The 14,304-nt window shown below is 45.0% G+C and overlaps 1 protein-coding gene across 2 annotated transcripts in view; it reads right to left on the bottom strand.

The window, feature by feature from the left end:
* Window positions 1-14,304, bottom strand: part of LOC147630444 (pyruvate dehydrogenase E1 component subunit beta-1, mitochondrial-like) — a 100,351-nt gene that overhangs the window by 28,688 nt on the left and 57,359 nt on the right. For both annotated transcript variants that reach the window (XM_086810313.1, XM_086810314.1), the window contains exons 9-12: window positions 8,288-8,360; window positions 8,128-8,193; window positions 4,881-4,919; window positions 4,633-4,757 (exon numbers count right to left, since the gene is read on the bottom strand). In XM_086810313.1, coding sequence (XP_086666439.1) covers window positions 4,633-4,757; window positions 4,881-4,919; window positions 8,128-8,193; window positions 8,288-8,360 — 303 coding nt within the window. The remainder of the gene's footprint in view (window positions 1-4,632; window positions 4,758-4,880; window positions 4,920-8,127; window positions 8,194-8,287; window positions 8,361-14,304) is intronic.

The raw sequence follows: 14,304 nt of genomic DNA, 5'->3' as shown, positions 1-14,304 counted from the left end.
CCGAAGGTATTGAGAAAGTTGGACCGGAGAATGTTATTCAGTTCTTAGCTGATGGTGAGGCAACAAATAGAGCAGCTGGTCTTAAGCTTGAAGACAGGTATCCGCATATCACATTCAGTCCATGCTTTGCTCATTGTTTGAGCAACTTATTGAAGGATGTTGGCAGCTTGCCATGGATTGATCCACACATTCAAAAAGGCAAGGAGATAATAAGCTTCATTCAAAACCATCAGTTTATTTTGAATGAATTCCGCAAGAGATCGGCCAAAAAGGATCTCTTGAAGTACTCAGAGACACGCTTTGGTTATAACTTTCTCATGATGAAGAGGTTATCCAAAGTGCAATTGCCTTTGAAGCAGTTGGTTGTATGCAATGAGTGGATGGGATGGGCACTTTCTCGCTCAAGAGCCGGCATAGAGGTTGCAAGAACCATACAAGACTTCACATTTTGGGATGAAGTCAATACTATCAATGCTATGATGAAGCCGATCATGCGCTTGATGCGGATTGCAGATGGACGGGAGCCATGCATTGGCAAGGTTTATGAGGGGGCCGACCGAATGATCGAGAAAATAGGGGAAATGGGCTTGTCTGATGAGAAATATGCAGAGGTTCGAGAATTATGTGAAGCACGATGGAATGGTTATCATTCTCCTATGCATGCTGCAGCGTATGTCTTGGATCCCGAGTTCCAAGGATGTGGACAAGAGGCCGCTGATGAGGTGATGGATGGTTGGGAGACAGTGCTTTCTAGGCTGATTCGTGATGCAGATAAACGAAGGTTGGTGAAAGACCAACTTGGATTTTATCGCAGCAAGTTGGGAAGGTTTGGATCGGCTGATGCACAGAGAGATAGGTTTAAGATAGGGGCTGCTTTATGGTGGGAGGATTATGGGGCTCGTACACCACAGCTTCAATCATTGGCAGTAAGGATCTTGTCTCAAGGTGCAAGCTCCTCTCCGATTGAGCAGCTATGGAGTGTGTTCGGCCATGTTGCATCCAAGAAGAGGAACAAATTTGGAACAAAACAAGTCAATGACTTGATTTTTGTAAGTGCTAATTTGCACTTGCTTGGTGATATGGCATCTCCCAAACCAGAGAAGTTTATATTGCTTGATGAGGAGTCCTCGAATGATGAGGAGACACATGGACTTGCAGATCCTGGTCAGGATGGGATTGAAGATTTGGATGCTGCAGATGTTGGTCTTGATGATATGGCTTTCTTGGATGACATAGATGATAGTCTCCTTGATGGCATCACTGGCAGTAGCCATGCATGATCATTGATATCTCCTTACTATTTGCATGTCACCTTGAGGCTTGGACTTTGGACTTGGATTGTTTCTTTTATCTAGGCTGTGCCATGTGGGCCACATTTTGTGCTTTTTGTCACTTATGTCATGTATGATGTGGGCTAATTTATTTTGACTTGTGAGATCTATTCAGTGTTAGTATCTAGCCATGCAAATTATGGTGCACTAGACTTCAGTGTGTCTCTGATTTGGTTATATAAATGAGCATTGTATGTTAAGATTTATCGTCATTTCTAGGAATTATCTAGGTCGTTCCCTGTTTCCGTTCCCCCTCGTTCCCGTTCCCCCTTTTTCTCGTTCCCGTTCCCCTGGTGGTGCTTTCGTTCCGTTCCCGTTCCCGTTCCGTTGCTACTATGAATCCAACACCTCTATAAGGAGCTTATATACCTAGGTCATCATATTTCTCAGCATGGTATGAGCATTGATCTTGAGCGGATCTAGAAGGTGTTGGATTGGGCAAAATCCTCAAAGAGTGAATCCTAAGAATGCCCGAAGTTTGCCTCATTGTCCGAGGAACCGGCCAATCCAACACCTTCTGAATCCGCTCAAGATCAATGCTCATACCATCCCAAGAAATCTGATGACCTAGGTATGTGAGCTCCTTACAAAAGAACTCACAATTAGAGAGTTTAGCATACAGTCGTTCCCGTCTTAGAATACCCAAAACTAAACTAAGATGCTCAACCTGCTCATCGAGGGTACGACTATAAACTAAAATATAATACCACAACGAACTTCCCCAAAATGGATTCTAAGAGTGGGGGAAAGATGTGAGAATCGCACGTTTAGATGTGCAGAGAACCCTTACGAAGCCCTAATTTCTCTCAGGTTTAACTCCCATATGGGCTATGTTTTTGCTTAGCTATCTATCCTTGACACGTACTATCTATCTGTGGGCAAGGGGCTGAGTTTGGTGCCCTAAAACTGTGGCAGAGGGCTGTTACAGCCTACATACAGTGGTTATGATGGAGGAGGAGGAATGATTGAAGAGACGAATTGGGAGAGGGAAAGGAAGGGAAAGGGGGGTGAGAAAGGGAGTATCAGTAGCCCCATCAGCCCCTTACAATGCTGATTGGCCCGCTGCCTGACCAGCCCACCTGGCTGCACATTTTTCCTGCCACCAATCTAGCACCCAAATGCTGCTGTCTAGTGCCCAATCACACCATATGTGGTCCTGCCCTGCCCAACAAAATTCTTCAGATCTCGAGGGCAGCCTGCCCCTGATGGAGGCTGCCTAAACTGGCCCCAAACAACCCTTTCACTTAGATAGAAGTAACTTGATGCCAAGAAGCTTAAGGATCACTCTTCCCTCTTGTCTCTCAATCCATCACTTAACCACAACTTGTGCAACCATGTACTAGCGTTTCCGCACATTAGCAATGCATTGAAACCCTAGATTTCAGCAAGAAGGTGTGCAACCACATGCTACAAGCCTTCTCACATTTTGAGGAGAAAACTACGTCCAAAATTCTAAGATCTGTCCAAAAGGATATCAAACACTCTCATGAAAGACGAGTGAAACACACACGAGATCATTTAATCCAAAATGACTAACACATTGACAAAGAACAGTTATCAAGCACAGTTTTCTTGCGGGAGGGACACTCTATCACACCAAAGTTGATCCACATTGCATCATAGTCAAAAGAAACGTTTCGAGGTTTTTGGGGTTTTCTTTCAAAATGTTTTGTCCTAGCTAAGAAACCGCAAGGTTTCAAAAAATCACCATCATTGTATATTGTAAATATTTTAAAAACTTATAGAATAGACTCTTAAATATATTCATAAATTATCAATATTCAATTAAAGAACAAATTGAAAAAAAGAAGGGAGAAATTGAGCAAGATTCAAGGCATTGAAGAATGGGGAAAGAAGAGAAAGGGGAAAGAAGAGGGGAGAAGAAGAGCCGATGGGGTTGTAGCCTTCCAATGTGGGTTTGTGACCGGGAGGGGGAGGTCTTGGATTCAAATCCAAGCGGCCATAATTGTACTCCCTTTAGGCAAGACCAAGCCGCCTTTGGGTGGGCACTGAAGTTGCTACTACATAAGGATCTACTCAATGAAAAAAAAGAGAGCAAGGGAGAAGAAGAGAGAAGAAGAGAAAGGGAGAAAAAGAAGAGAAGCCTGTGGTGGTGGCTATTCCTGGGCAACAGAGGGTGTCGTCAAAATGTTGCAGACCTTGCTGGTATAAGCAAAAAAAAGGAGGGTGGGGGGTGTGGGGGGAACAGCAACAAATCATTCTTTTCTTTTTTTTTAGTATGAACAAAAATTTTCAGAAGTTTTGAAACATTTTGCCCTAGAAATGTTTCGAACATTTTGTTTGCTCGAAAAGCATTTTTTTGTGACTATGCACTGCATTATGAACAACTTTATGTGTAAGACATAAAGCTACAATCATATCATTCCTATAAATCTGTAGAAGGAAAAAAAAAATATGAAGGATAACCAATATATATATATATATATATACCTAGATGAATCCAGGAACATGCCCAAATTCACCTTTTACGACCGTGCATGTTATATACTCATGCCACATGGTAGTCAACCCACAAGACTATATAACTATCAACTCCATTATGCATAGTATGGACCGAATACTACGACATCCCCACTAATGTCATCACTGCCCAATAGTGGGTGTAGAACTCTGTATCAAGATATGCTCTCACACACGCACTCCACACGCACACACACACACACACATAAGAGCATATATTCACACAAAGCCCTTCGTATACTGAGTTTCTGTCAAGCCTCCAGAGATGCAGGGCAGACTCAACCATAATGAAGCCTAGCAATAAGGGAAGTAGCAAATAGAAAGAATTAGTACAGCAAATAAGTAGTTGATAGGGCAAATGCACCGCTGAAGATAGAAAGAATAAGCACAATATCAATTGGCTCTCAAGCAACTACCATACCCTGCTAAGAAGGGTAGATCGTGCAATAAAATGCAACCTCCCTAAGTCTAGTTGATACCAATATGTCTATCCGTAGCTCTCAAGCAGCTACCATACCCTGCTAAGAAGGGTAGATCATGCAATAAAATGCAACCTCCCTAAGTCTAGTAACTATACCCAGGTAACCAGCAAGAAGGTTGAATGCCCTCACCATTCCCTTTAATCCGACCTGTACTCCTCATTCACAAAAAACTACCATCAATGAAGACATTCAAAGGTCACTTTCTAGAACTACACTTTTTCCATACTGAAAACAATGTTGTTAAGTGTCTAACTCTCCCATACAATGTCCTGGGTCTTTACGTTTCTTGGTAGTTGCCCAAAGTCAATGCAATTCTGTGCTTGTGGGAGAATGCTCACCATATTTCAGCACCAATACCATGCTGAGGCCAGCCTTCTTCTACAGTTACAAGTCTGTTAGTTTTTCTAACAGAGCTGTTGATTGCTGCTCTATCCAATGGCCTGATTGACCGTAGGTTTATCACCTGCAAAAGCCAAGGAAAATCATCAGAAACACCATTTGCACGCCTCTCCTGATGGGTGTTTCTTGAAAATTGCACTGAAAATACTTTCAAGTCGGTAAGAAAATCACTAGGAGGGAGCTTCACCTCAGCACTGATCCCTTCTTTGGCCAAGAGCTCTGCAGCCTGCAGCCAAAGACAAGCATGTAATTAATAAATATTATTCCCTTATGTAAAGGGGCAATAATTGCACACGTGCACTCAGGTACATGGTGTGCACACTGCATACACAAGCAATAACAACACAAACACCCATTTCAACAGGAGCATGGCAGCTATATTGAGATGGATCGAGCTAAAAATATGCCGAAGTATTATTACAAACAAGAGCATCTGCCTTCCAACCCCTTTCAATTCAACCTACTCCTGAATGTACCTTTATGACATAATTAATTAGTGCTTTATTTTTCTCTCTTCTTTTAAGGCACATAGATAACAAATCACCACACAGGCACAGCTCTGCAGCCTTGGCATTTGTAAGCAACCCCTCACACAAACAGTCTCAGCTGAGGTAAGCTGCCTAAACGTGCAGCTGATGTACAGGAATCTTCTGTGCAGATCCAGACTGTATTTTGTGCAGATCCAGGCTACTGCATGTGAAACACTCATGAACCCATTAAAAAGTTGATGCAGGGCTGATTGAAAACTCTATTTATACAATGGTATCATTGATAACTGAGCCACGGAAGACCTGAAAAGGAAATGAAAAAAAAAAAGGAAAATATGCATCCAGATAGAAGATGATTATCCTATGAAAGAAAGAGAAAGAAAAGACCCGATGGGTCTACAAGAGAGAGAGAGAGAGAGAGAGAGAGAGAGAGAGATGTTGGGTATTCAGAGCCTCATGTGTGTGTAAAACAGCCGTTAGATGGCTTCGTATGTTTGTGTGTGTGGATAACCTCTTATAGCCACTTTTAAGTGTGAATACCATATGCAGTGATGTCATAAGCACTTGCCATGTGTCATTGCCCCCATAATCATTGAGTCGTGCAAATTTGTCGAGTACTTGTGCTTCGCTCTCTCTCTAGAGCGTAGATAGCGGAGTTTTGCCAGGTCATTCTCTGGAGTGTTCTTCCCATAGGCTATCGGAGGCCTCCGATGTTTCATCACGAATAGTTGGACGAACAGACAGTGCTGGATCATGCCAGAGTTGGTCATCCACACAGTTCTTTGCAAGTCTTTGTGCTAACGCGACGAGGACGGAATGTGAGCGGACGCAGAGTGGTCTCACAGTATCTAGGATCTTGAGTACTATGGATGAGCTTTGCTTGGATCTTTTCATTTTATGAAAGGGCACTTTACATGAACAACGTGCAGCCAAGGGCAGCTGCAATGCAAGTGGGGGAGAATGTGGCACACCTTACATGCAAGGACACATGCCTGACCGGTACAAGCCACACAGCAAACAGCGTGTAGGCATATCCCATGGGTATGGGCACGTGATATGTGGCAAGTGATGACATGGCAGGTGATGGCATAGCAAGCCGTGAACATTGACAGCATTTTATGTTGGCCGAACAGCACATTAAGGTGCTATATATATGCATATTCGTAAATCATCAAAATCATCTGCATTTCTCAACATTGGACTTCACAAAGCGTTTCCAAATGCTAGCCATGAGCATTCTGCAGGTCCGAGGGCTGTAGTTGACATTTTCACTCAGTGATATCTCTCGTATTTTCAGGAATTTAGTTGTAAACTATTTCTTGGAAGACATTTCTGTTCATAATGCATAACAGTAGCTTTAGGACTCCTGTGTGTGCTCTGTGTGTTGATTCCGCTGCATTTTACTCTCAAACCCTAGCACATAGACACGAGCGTTCTCTACATAAGGTGTTGTCTATATACCAATGGAAAGTTCACGATATTTCCCAAAAGTTTACAAAAACCAAAGTGCAACCTTGAATTCACTCGAGTCTACTCACAAAGCTTCAATTAATGAACTCCATCATGCAGCTATGGTATCCGTGCTATGGCTCCCCACTGTCATTAGCACCCACGAGCAAGTGCAGACTCATGCATAGGGATACGTCACCCTAGTGCCCAAATCTTCATAGATAAACCATTGAACTGAGTTTCTATCACTTCTTTGGAGGTGATGGGAAAACCCAACCATGATGAAGGCTTGCAATAGAGAACGCGCACATGCGCCCACACACACACGGGATAATTGGTTGGGCAAATCACACCACTAAGGCCCAAAAAAGCCAGGCAAATAAGGCCCAAAATTCACTTTTTTTTAGCTGACTAAAAAAATGTTTCCAACGTTGGAAACATATCATTTTCTACGGAAGCTAGGAAACGCATTTCCTTGCTACTATGTACCTGTGATTAGATTCAGAACTAGTGGAGACTTTTTGCTCTTGTGAATTTTTCTTGGCTGGTTACACCGTTACTGATTGCTTTTCTCCTTTAATCTCCTTGTGTTTGTAGAAGTGGCTTATTTTTTATTGCTTTTTTTTGCATGCAGTTTCAGTAGTGTTGCTCCTGTCTTAAGTTGCTTCTTTGTGGTGTTTGATCAAATATTGCAGGTCTAGGGGGCCAATCCGTTACACATGGCCAACACCACACAAGAATTGGAATCTCCTTGGTGTACTTTGTTGAGATAGACAGCCACCCAATCTTTACCACCACATCCAAAGCATTCCATTGTCCTTCTCAAAAAGTTAAGCTTTGCAAGAAGCAGGAACCTAATTACATTCGACCACCAATGTTCCAAGGATCCCAATGGTATGGTCACATTTGTTTACATAAATCAGATGTGGAAAAAGTTTCTTGTTAGGCTACATGGGTGTTTACCCAGCCTTATCCAAGGATAGAGCGATTGGGCCCTCAATAAAAAGTCAGGTACTTTGCAACCTTGGAACACCAGCACCGGAGATCTTTCTTTGAGAGGACAACCGCTCATACATGAGAGTGCTAAAGAAGGAAATCCAATATGTCTTCTAAGTAGACAAGCTACCTGTGATAGTTTATGATGCAGCATCCATACAAAAGAATATGCATTAAGCTCCTCTATGATGATGTGATGTGAGATGGGCGACCTAGAATAGATAAGAAAAGAAAGCATCATGATAGATTGCTTTCAATCTGAACACACCCAATGTGCGGTGGGTCAATTGTCAAAAAAGGATGCATTACATAACCCTGCTGGACATGAGTATTGTCTATAATAAGAGAGGGAGAAAAAGAGAGAGGGAGAATCTATTTGAATTTTTTTCCCAAAACGTATTTTTCAAATTTAGGGTCACTGAGAAAAACTTACAAGTAACTAAGGCCTACATTTTTACAAAGGCAGGACAGAAAGAAAAAAGAAAAGCACGACGATTTTACCTTCAAAGCATAACCAACCATTTTAGAGAAAGCTGTGATGGTTACATCAGTTCCCTCGCGCTCAATCTGCCCCCATACAAAGAAGAGTTTGACGAATCAAATAAGTCAATGAGCAGTAAACTTTCATAAGCACATGATTCCACTTCCTAAATCTCCTCACCTTAGCCTTCCCTATAGGAAGAACAAAACTAGGATCAAGTACTTCAGCTGAAACTGGAAATGTTTCTCCATATCTGCACACTCAAAATAATGTTTAGGACCAGAGAGAGTGTTTCATAGCTGACAGAATCATGAGCATATGGACTTCATTCATTGCTAGGGAGATTAATTTCAGATGATGTGAAAAATTGCACACATGCAGTAGGTGCCCAAATAGGCATGAATGTGCATATTCATTCTTTACAACAAACAAATGAAGGATTAAGAGGAGAGATTAAGATGTTCGCATGGAGATTAAAAAAGGATTAATAACATGAACGTGCATGTTCATTCTTTACAAGAAACAAATGAAGGATTGAGAGGAGAGATTAAGATGTCATGGAGGATCAAAAAGGAATAATAACATTATTAGTGAAACAAGAAATTAAAGTGCTAATGACACTTAATCACACATTTGAGACAAGAGCAATAGGTTAATCCCACATAATTTTCTTTTTTGTTTTCCGAGCAAAAGATCCTTCTATTAGTTACCAAGAAAAACACAGCCAAGATGACTAAGTACTATTCCATCCCCAAAGGGGAAACGCGAGTCAAGAAGAACAAAGGGGAGGATGCACTTCTCCTCCAGCTGGCTGCTCTAGTAGGAGAAGGTTATCTCATACAATGGGAGGAGGGGAAATAAACACACAAGTGGTCTGTAATGCCAAGTGGACTCACCACCACTATCTGTAAGAAAGGGATAGTGACGCCAGATCCTGAGGAAGGCCTCCCGACGCTTCCTCATGCAGTCTGAGCCGCCTTGAAGCTGCCCCCATTGACCTCCGAGGGTATGAATGATATCGAGCCAAATGCTCCGGATAGACTCCGATGGTGGGGTGAGGGTGCCTTCGATGGCTTCGCTGCATCGAGCTCTCCATATATGCCACGTGGCTATAATACTACAAATCCCCCATCTCTAGCTAGAACCTAGGGTCCAACGATCAGTAGGCGAACCTGGAACTGGCACACTGGAAATACAAAGGTGAGAGACTTAAAGGGCTAGTCCCCCAGCTTTCTCCTCACATGGTACGATGATCAATGCCTCAGTGGCCCAAGCAACAATGCCCCATGTAGCCCGATCCATAGTGAAAATGCATAGAATCCTCTTCCAGACCTGCTGGGCCTTTGGGCAATCCCAAAAGACAGTGACGCTGAGACTCCTAGGGATGGCCACACCTCTGACATAATGTTGGTCTGCCCCCAAGTGCCAACTACTAAGCTCCTATGTGCCAACTACTAAGCTCCTATGTGCCAGCTCCCACATAAAAAGAGAGACCTTTTGCGGACGACAGCTGTCCCACAGCCGCTTCCAAAAATCTAAGAGAAAATGCGGCGGGAGGCCCTGGGACTGCCAATGTACTCTTGCTACTAGAGTGGCCTCCACCTTTGACATCTGAATCTTGCAGCCCAACCGTGCAATCTAAGCAAAAAAGGGGGTACCATGCGACTCCTCTCTGTCCTCTGAATCTTGACATGTCCATTCTCCCGGGTCCCATTGGAAACTCGTAATAGGCCGGCCCTCCCACATCCATAGCCACTATAGTCTCTCTCTAGCCACCTTGGCTGTCAATGTGCCACTCATGTGCATGAAAACCAATCACCCTCACCCTCTACAAGGTGCATCCCCTGAGGTCCTCTACGAGGGTCTCTAATCTCTCCAATCTGCCATGAAGCCCAGTAGAGAAGGTCTGTAAAGTGGAGTAGTCATCCGCACCATGAACTACCATGGGTATACCATGCTTAGTAAACATTCCTAGCCACAGTGTAGGAGAAGGATCTAGTATTGAGGCTAGCCACTCCAGAGTGATGTCGAGGCTAAGTCGGTCTCTGCCCCGGATCCCAATAAGGCCTCTCTCTTGAGCCTCTGGGGGTAGCTGTTTGAATGCAAGCCAATCTCAAAGTGACCTAGGGGGGGCCGTACTCAAGGCTCCCCACGATACGAACGAGCAAGCCTCGGGCATGTGACCACTAGGGAGATGGACCACAGGATTCCAGATCAGAGGCTGTCGAAGCTGCTCCTCAGAGGCTACTGGGGCTGACTGCTGTGCAGGGCCAGCCCGAGATGATCCCAAGCACGCAAGAGATGCGATTCTGTCCTCAAATGTTGGGCTAAAGCCACGTGCACACATCTTTGTGAAGATCCATCTCATGATGTGAGGCCAAGGGAACCCCAGGATCAGAGTGCATGCAGAGATCCTAGTCCTTCCAAGGCTCACAGCCCGGAAGAAGACCTCAACAGTCAACTTGCCCAACAGGGTCCAGCTCTGAATAAAGGGGTCTATGATGCCAAGCCTCCTTTGCGTCACGACTGAATGATCACTTTCTAAGCCACATTGGCCCTTGTCGGTCCTCCTATCACTGCCAGCCCACAAAAAGCTCTGGATCAAATGCTAAACCTGACCAATACATGTCCGAGAGAAAGACTAGCAGGAGGTAATGCACCACATGGTGGCAAGAAGAACCTAGTTCGCCACCACTGCCCGGCCAGCTAGGGAAAGCAGGGCCGAACTCCAATATAACAGCTTCTTCCGAATGCTCAGAAGAAGGGGGGCGAGCTGCTGCTCAAGGCAGATATCAATGCCAACCTAGCCTCCAAGATAGCAAACTAGAGGTTCCCCTCAGGATCCACTGAAAAGCCTCAAGTGGATGCCAAACAAGTGATGAGCCAACCCAAAATCCACACGACTTGTGCCAGTTGATATCTGCTCCAAATGCATGAGCAAAAACCTCAATCACCTAAACAAATCTCTGGAGGTATATTATTGCGTCATCAACAAACTCGAAATCAAGAAGCTCCTCCTACACTCGGATGGGGAGACGCACTCCCTAGAGTCCGGTCTCTAGGACAGAGAGAAAACTACTCATGGCCTCAGCGACAAACAGGAAGAGACATGGTGCTAGAGGGCACCCTTGCCGCCTTGAGCATGAAAGCGGAATCTGTCACCTCCAGCACCCTGAATAAGGACCTGGCTATGAGAAGCTAAGTAGTGTCTTGAAACACCCTGGACCCACTCCTCCAAGAAACCCATCCTGCACATCATCCCATACAGAAATCCCCAATCTACTTTGTCATAGGCTTTTTCAAAATTGAGAAGGAGCACAATTGGATCCTATTGCCGCATGCAGTCGCCTCTCCCAAAAGGTGAGAATGTTGTCCAGAATACTCCAATCCTAGACGAAACTGGTCTGTGTGCCATGAATCAAGCTAGGGAGAAAGGGCAGCAATTTCAGCAATGGTCATCTCTACTGGCTCCAAAAAATGATGAATCAATCGGCGAGCGGACGTGGCCAACTGCTGCCGCTCCGGATCAGGCACAGCTAGAGGGCGGCGGGAGTGCTCTCTAAAGGCTAAGGAGGGGGAGGGTTCTGATAGAGCCGAAGCAAAGAGAGCTCGAGAGGGGAAAGTCGGAGCAGACGTTGGCGGGGGGGCGACGGGGGGGAGAGGGGTTCACCTACGGAGGGGGCCGCGAGGCCGGGCCCGATGCATGCTCTGGAGGGTCAACGATCCCCATGCGAGCCTGAAAACTTGGAGAGGGATCTCGACGAGGTAACAATCTTTAGAAAAACTTGGAGGAGGATCTCGACGAGGGGGTTGGGGGGGAGACCGCGAGTGGGTTCCTCAAAGGAACAAAGGGAGGCCCATCACCGTCGGGGGGCTGCTCAGATAAATGCTCAAAACGGTTCTCTAAATGCTCAAAACGGTTCTCTTACACAACCGGATCCTCTTGGATTCTACCAACCTGACACGCTTATCAATGTTGATCGATGGTCCCACCTCGGGCCAACGGCCTGCCACTCTCTTGCATCAGCCTTCGCCAAGGCTTGGTGCTCTGGTACATCGAGGGCGATGTCTAGCCCGCCCCCTAGGGAAGGTCTGAAATGGGGCCCGCTGGGGGGGGGGGGGGGGGGGGGGGGGGGGGGGGGGGGGGGGACTCCTGGACTATCGATGAGAGCAGACTCTAGCAAGGTGTGGCCCATCTGGCGACAGATGGTACATTGGCTTGGAAGGCCAAAGTACTCAACTCTCTGCAAAATCGGGTCTCCCTGTAGACTAGGGAGCGAAATGGTGTGGGACACTGAGCCTAGGGAGGCGATGCAGATACGCAATAGTGGGGAAGAGGGTACAATAGAAAGTTGGATGTCGCCAGAAAGAATTATTCGGTTTATGACAAAGAGCTTTTGGGTGTGATCACAACGCTCAAACATTGGAAGCCTTTCCTTTATGGACAGATTTTCACAATCAAAACAGACCACCAAGCACTTAAGTGGCTTCAAACCATGCCAAGTGCCTAGTGGAGTGATCGGCAAGCCAAATGGAGTCAACTCTTCCAACAATTTGGAGGAATGATCGAGTACATCCCTGGTGAGCATAACCCAGTTGCAAATGCTCTTAGTCGAAAGGCCAACATCCAGGCAGTGTAGGAGTCTACCATTCTCGAAATCACGGAGAAAGACTTAGATAGCATGAAGGACCACTATGTCGACTCCCCTGAGTTTGATACTCAATACAATTTGGCCCTCACTTCTGAGCCTGGCCATTACTCAGTGCAGAACGGTTGGTCGTTCTACAAGAACCATCTCTGTGTCATTCGGGAAAAGCAAGCAGCTCTTTTCCATGATGCCCATGACTCCTTAGTTGGAGGACATAGAGGTATCAACAGTACCCTCCAGAAATTGGAACGATCCTTTTATTGGCCAAAAATGAGGCGTAATGTATATTCACATGTTCAAGCCTGTAAGATTTGTCAAAAAGTTAAGGTTCCACATACAAAAAAGGCTAGGTTACTTCAACCTCTGTCTAGCCCCGACGGACCTTTCATCGACATTTCTATGGACTTTGTAGGACCTCTACCAGAATCCACCAGATCCCATAACACTGTTTTTTACCATTGTGCTTCAGTGAGTTCTGCATGCTCATTCCATGCAAGCATACGGCCACTGCTGGACGTAGCCCGTCTTTTTCTCAAACATTGGTACTCCATTTATGGTTTGCCTAGCACCATTGTATTATTCGAAAACTTTGAAACCAAGTTACAGTTGTCTAGTGCATTCCATCCACAGACAGACGGCCAGACAGAAATCTATAACCAGTTGGCCTTTGATATTCTCAAGTCATATTGTCATGACCAGCAATCCAAATGGAAACATTATCTTCCATTGATTCAAGCCATCTTGAACGATACTCATTCATCCAGTGTCGGACAAACTCCGTATGAAGGAGCCTTTGGCCGCCGTTTCTCTTCTCTTTTGACGAGATTAGTGTCTCCATCTCTTGACGCTAACAAAACGACATAAGCATTTTCCGAAATCATTTGAGTCAGGTAAAGCAGAGGAAGCTTATAGCAGACAAGCAAATAAGTCTAGACGAGATGTCCACTTCAAGGAAGGGGATTGGGCCTATCTACACATCATGAAACAGAGATTGAAACAAGTGGGCAAACGTTGTTCCAAGCTTTCTTTCCGTAGTTTTGGACCTTTTCCAATAGTTAAAAAGATAAGTGATGTCTCCATGAAGTTAAAGTTGCCTACCAGTTGGACAATGGATGATGTTTTCCATGTTTCTTGGCTAAAACCAAGTGTTTGATGTTTTAGATGAATAGCAACCCGACGTGGTAGATGAAGCAGAAGTCATTGAGCCTGAGCAAATCCTTCTTCATCGTTGAAAGCATGGTTTCGGTCGAAGAATACGTCAGTTCTATACGAAGTTCCGAGATCGAGGTACCCGCGAAGCCGTTTGGCTAGACGACGAGTTCTTTCAAGAGTACCCCCAATTGTTGGTGACTACTTGGAAGCCATGAACCTGCCGCCAAACTAAGCACGCCAAACTAAGCAGGAGGGAATGTCACATGCACTCTGCACTGTAGTGCATGGTGACAAGATGGCTCATCATCATCAGTGCAACATTGTCCAGTATTAGTATCCTTTAGGATATATTTGTCGTACTACACCGTGACTCCATTGTAATCTTCAGTCCAGGAT

The sequence above is a fragment of the Cibotium barometz genome, chromosome 16 (genome assembly GCF_041138505.1).
Source record: "Cibotium barometz isolate CiBa-2024 chromosome 16, ASM4113850v1, whole genome shotgun sequence".
NCBI lineage: Eukaryota > Viridiplantae > Streptophyta > Polypodiopsida > Cyatheales > Cibotiaceae > Cibotium > Cibotium barometz.
This window is presented reverse-complemented; position numbering and strand designations above follow the sequence as displayed.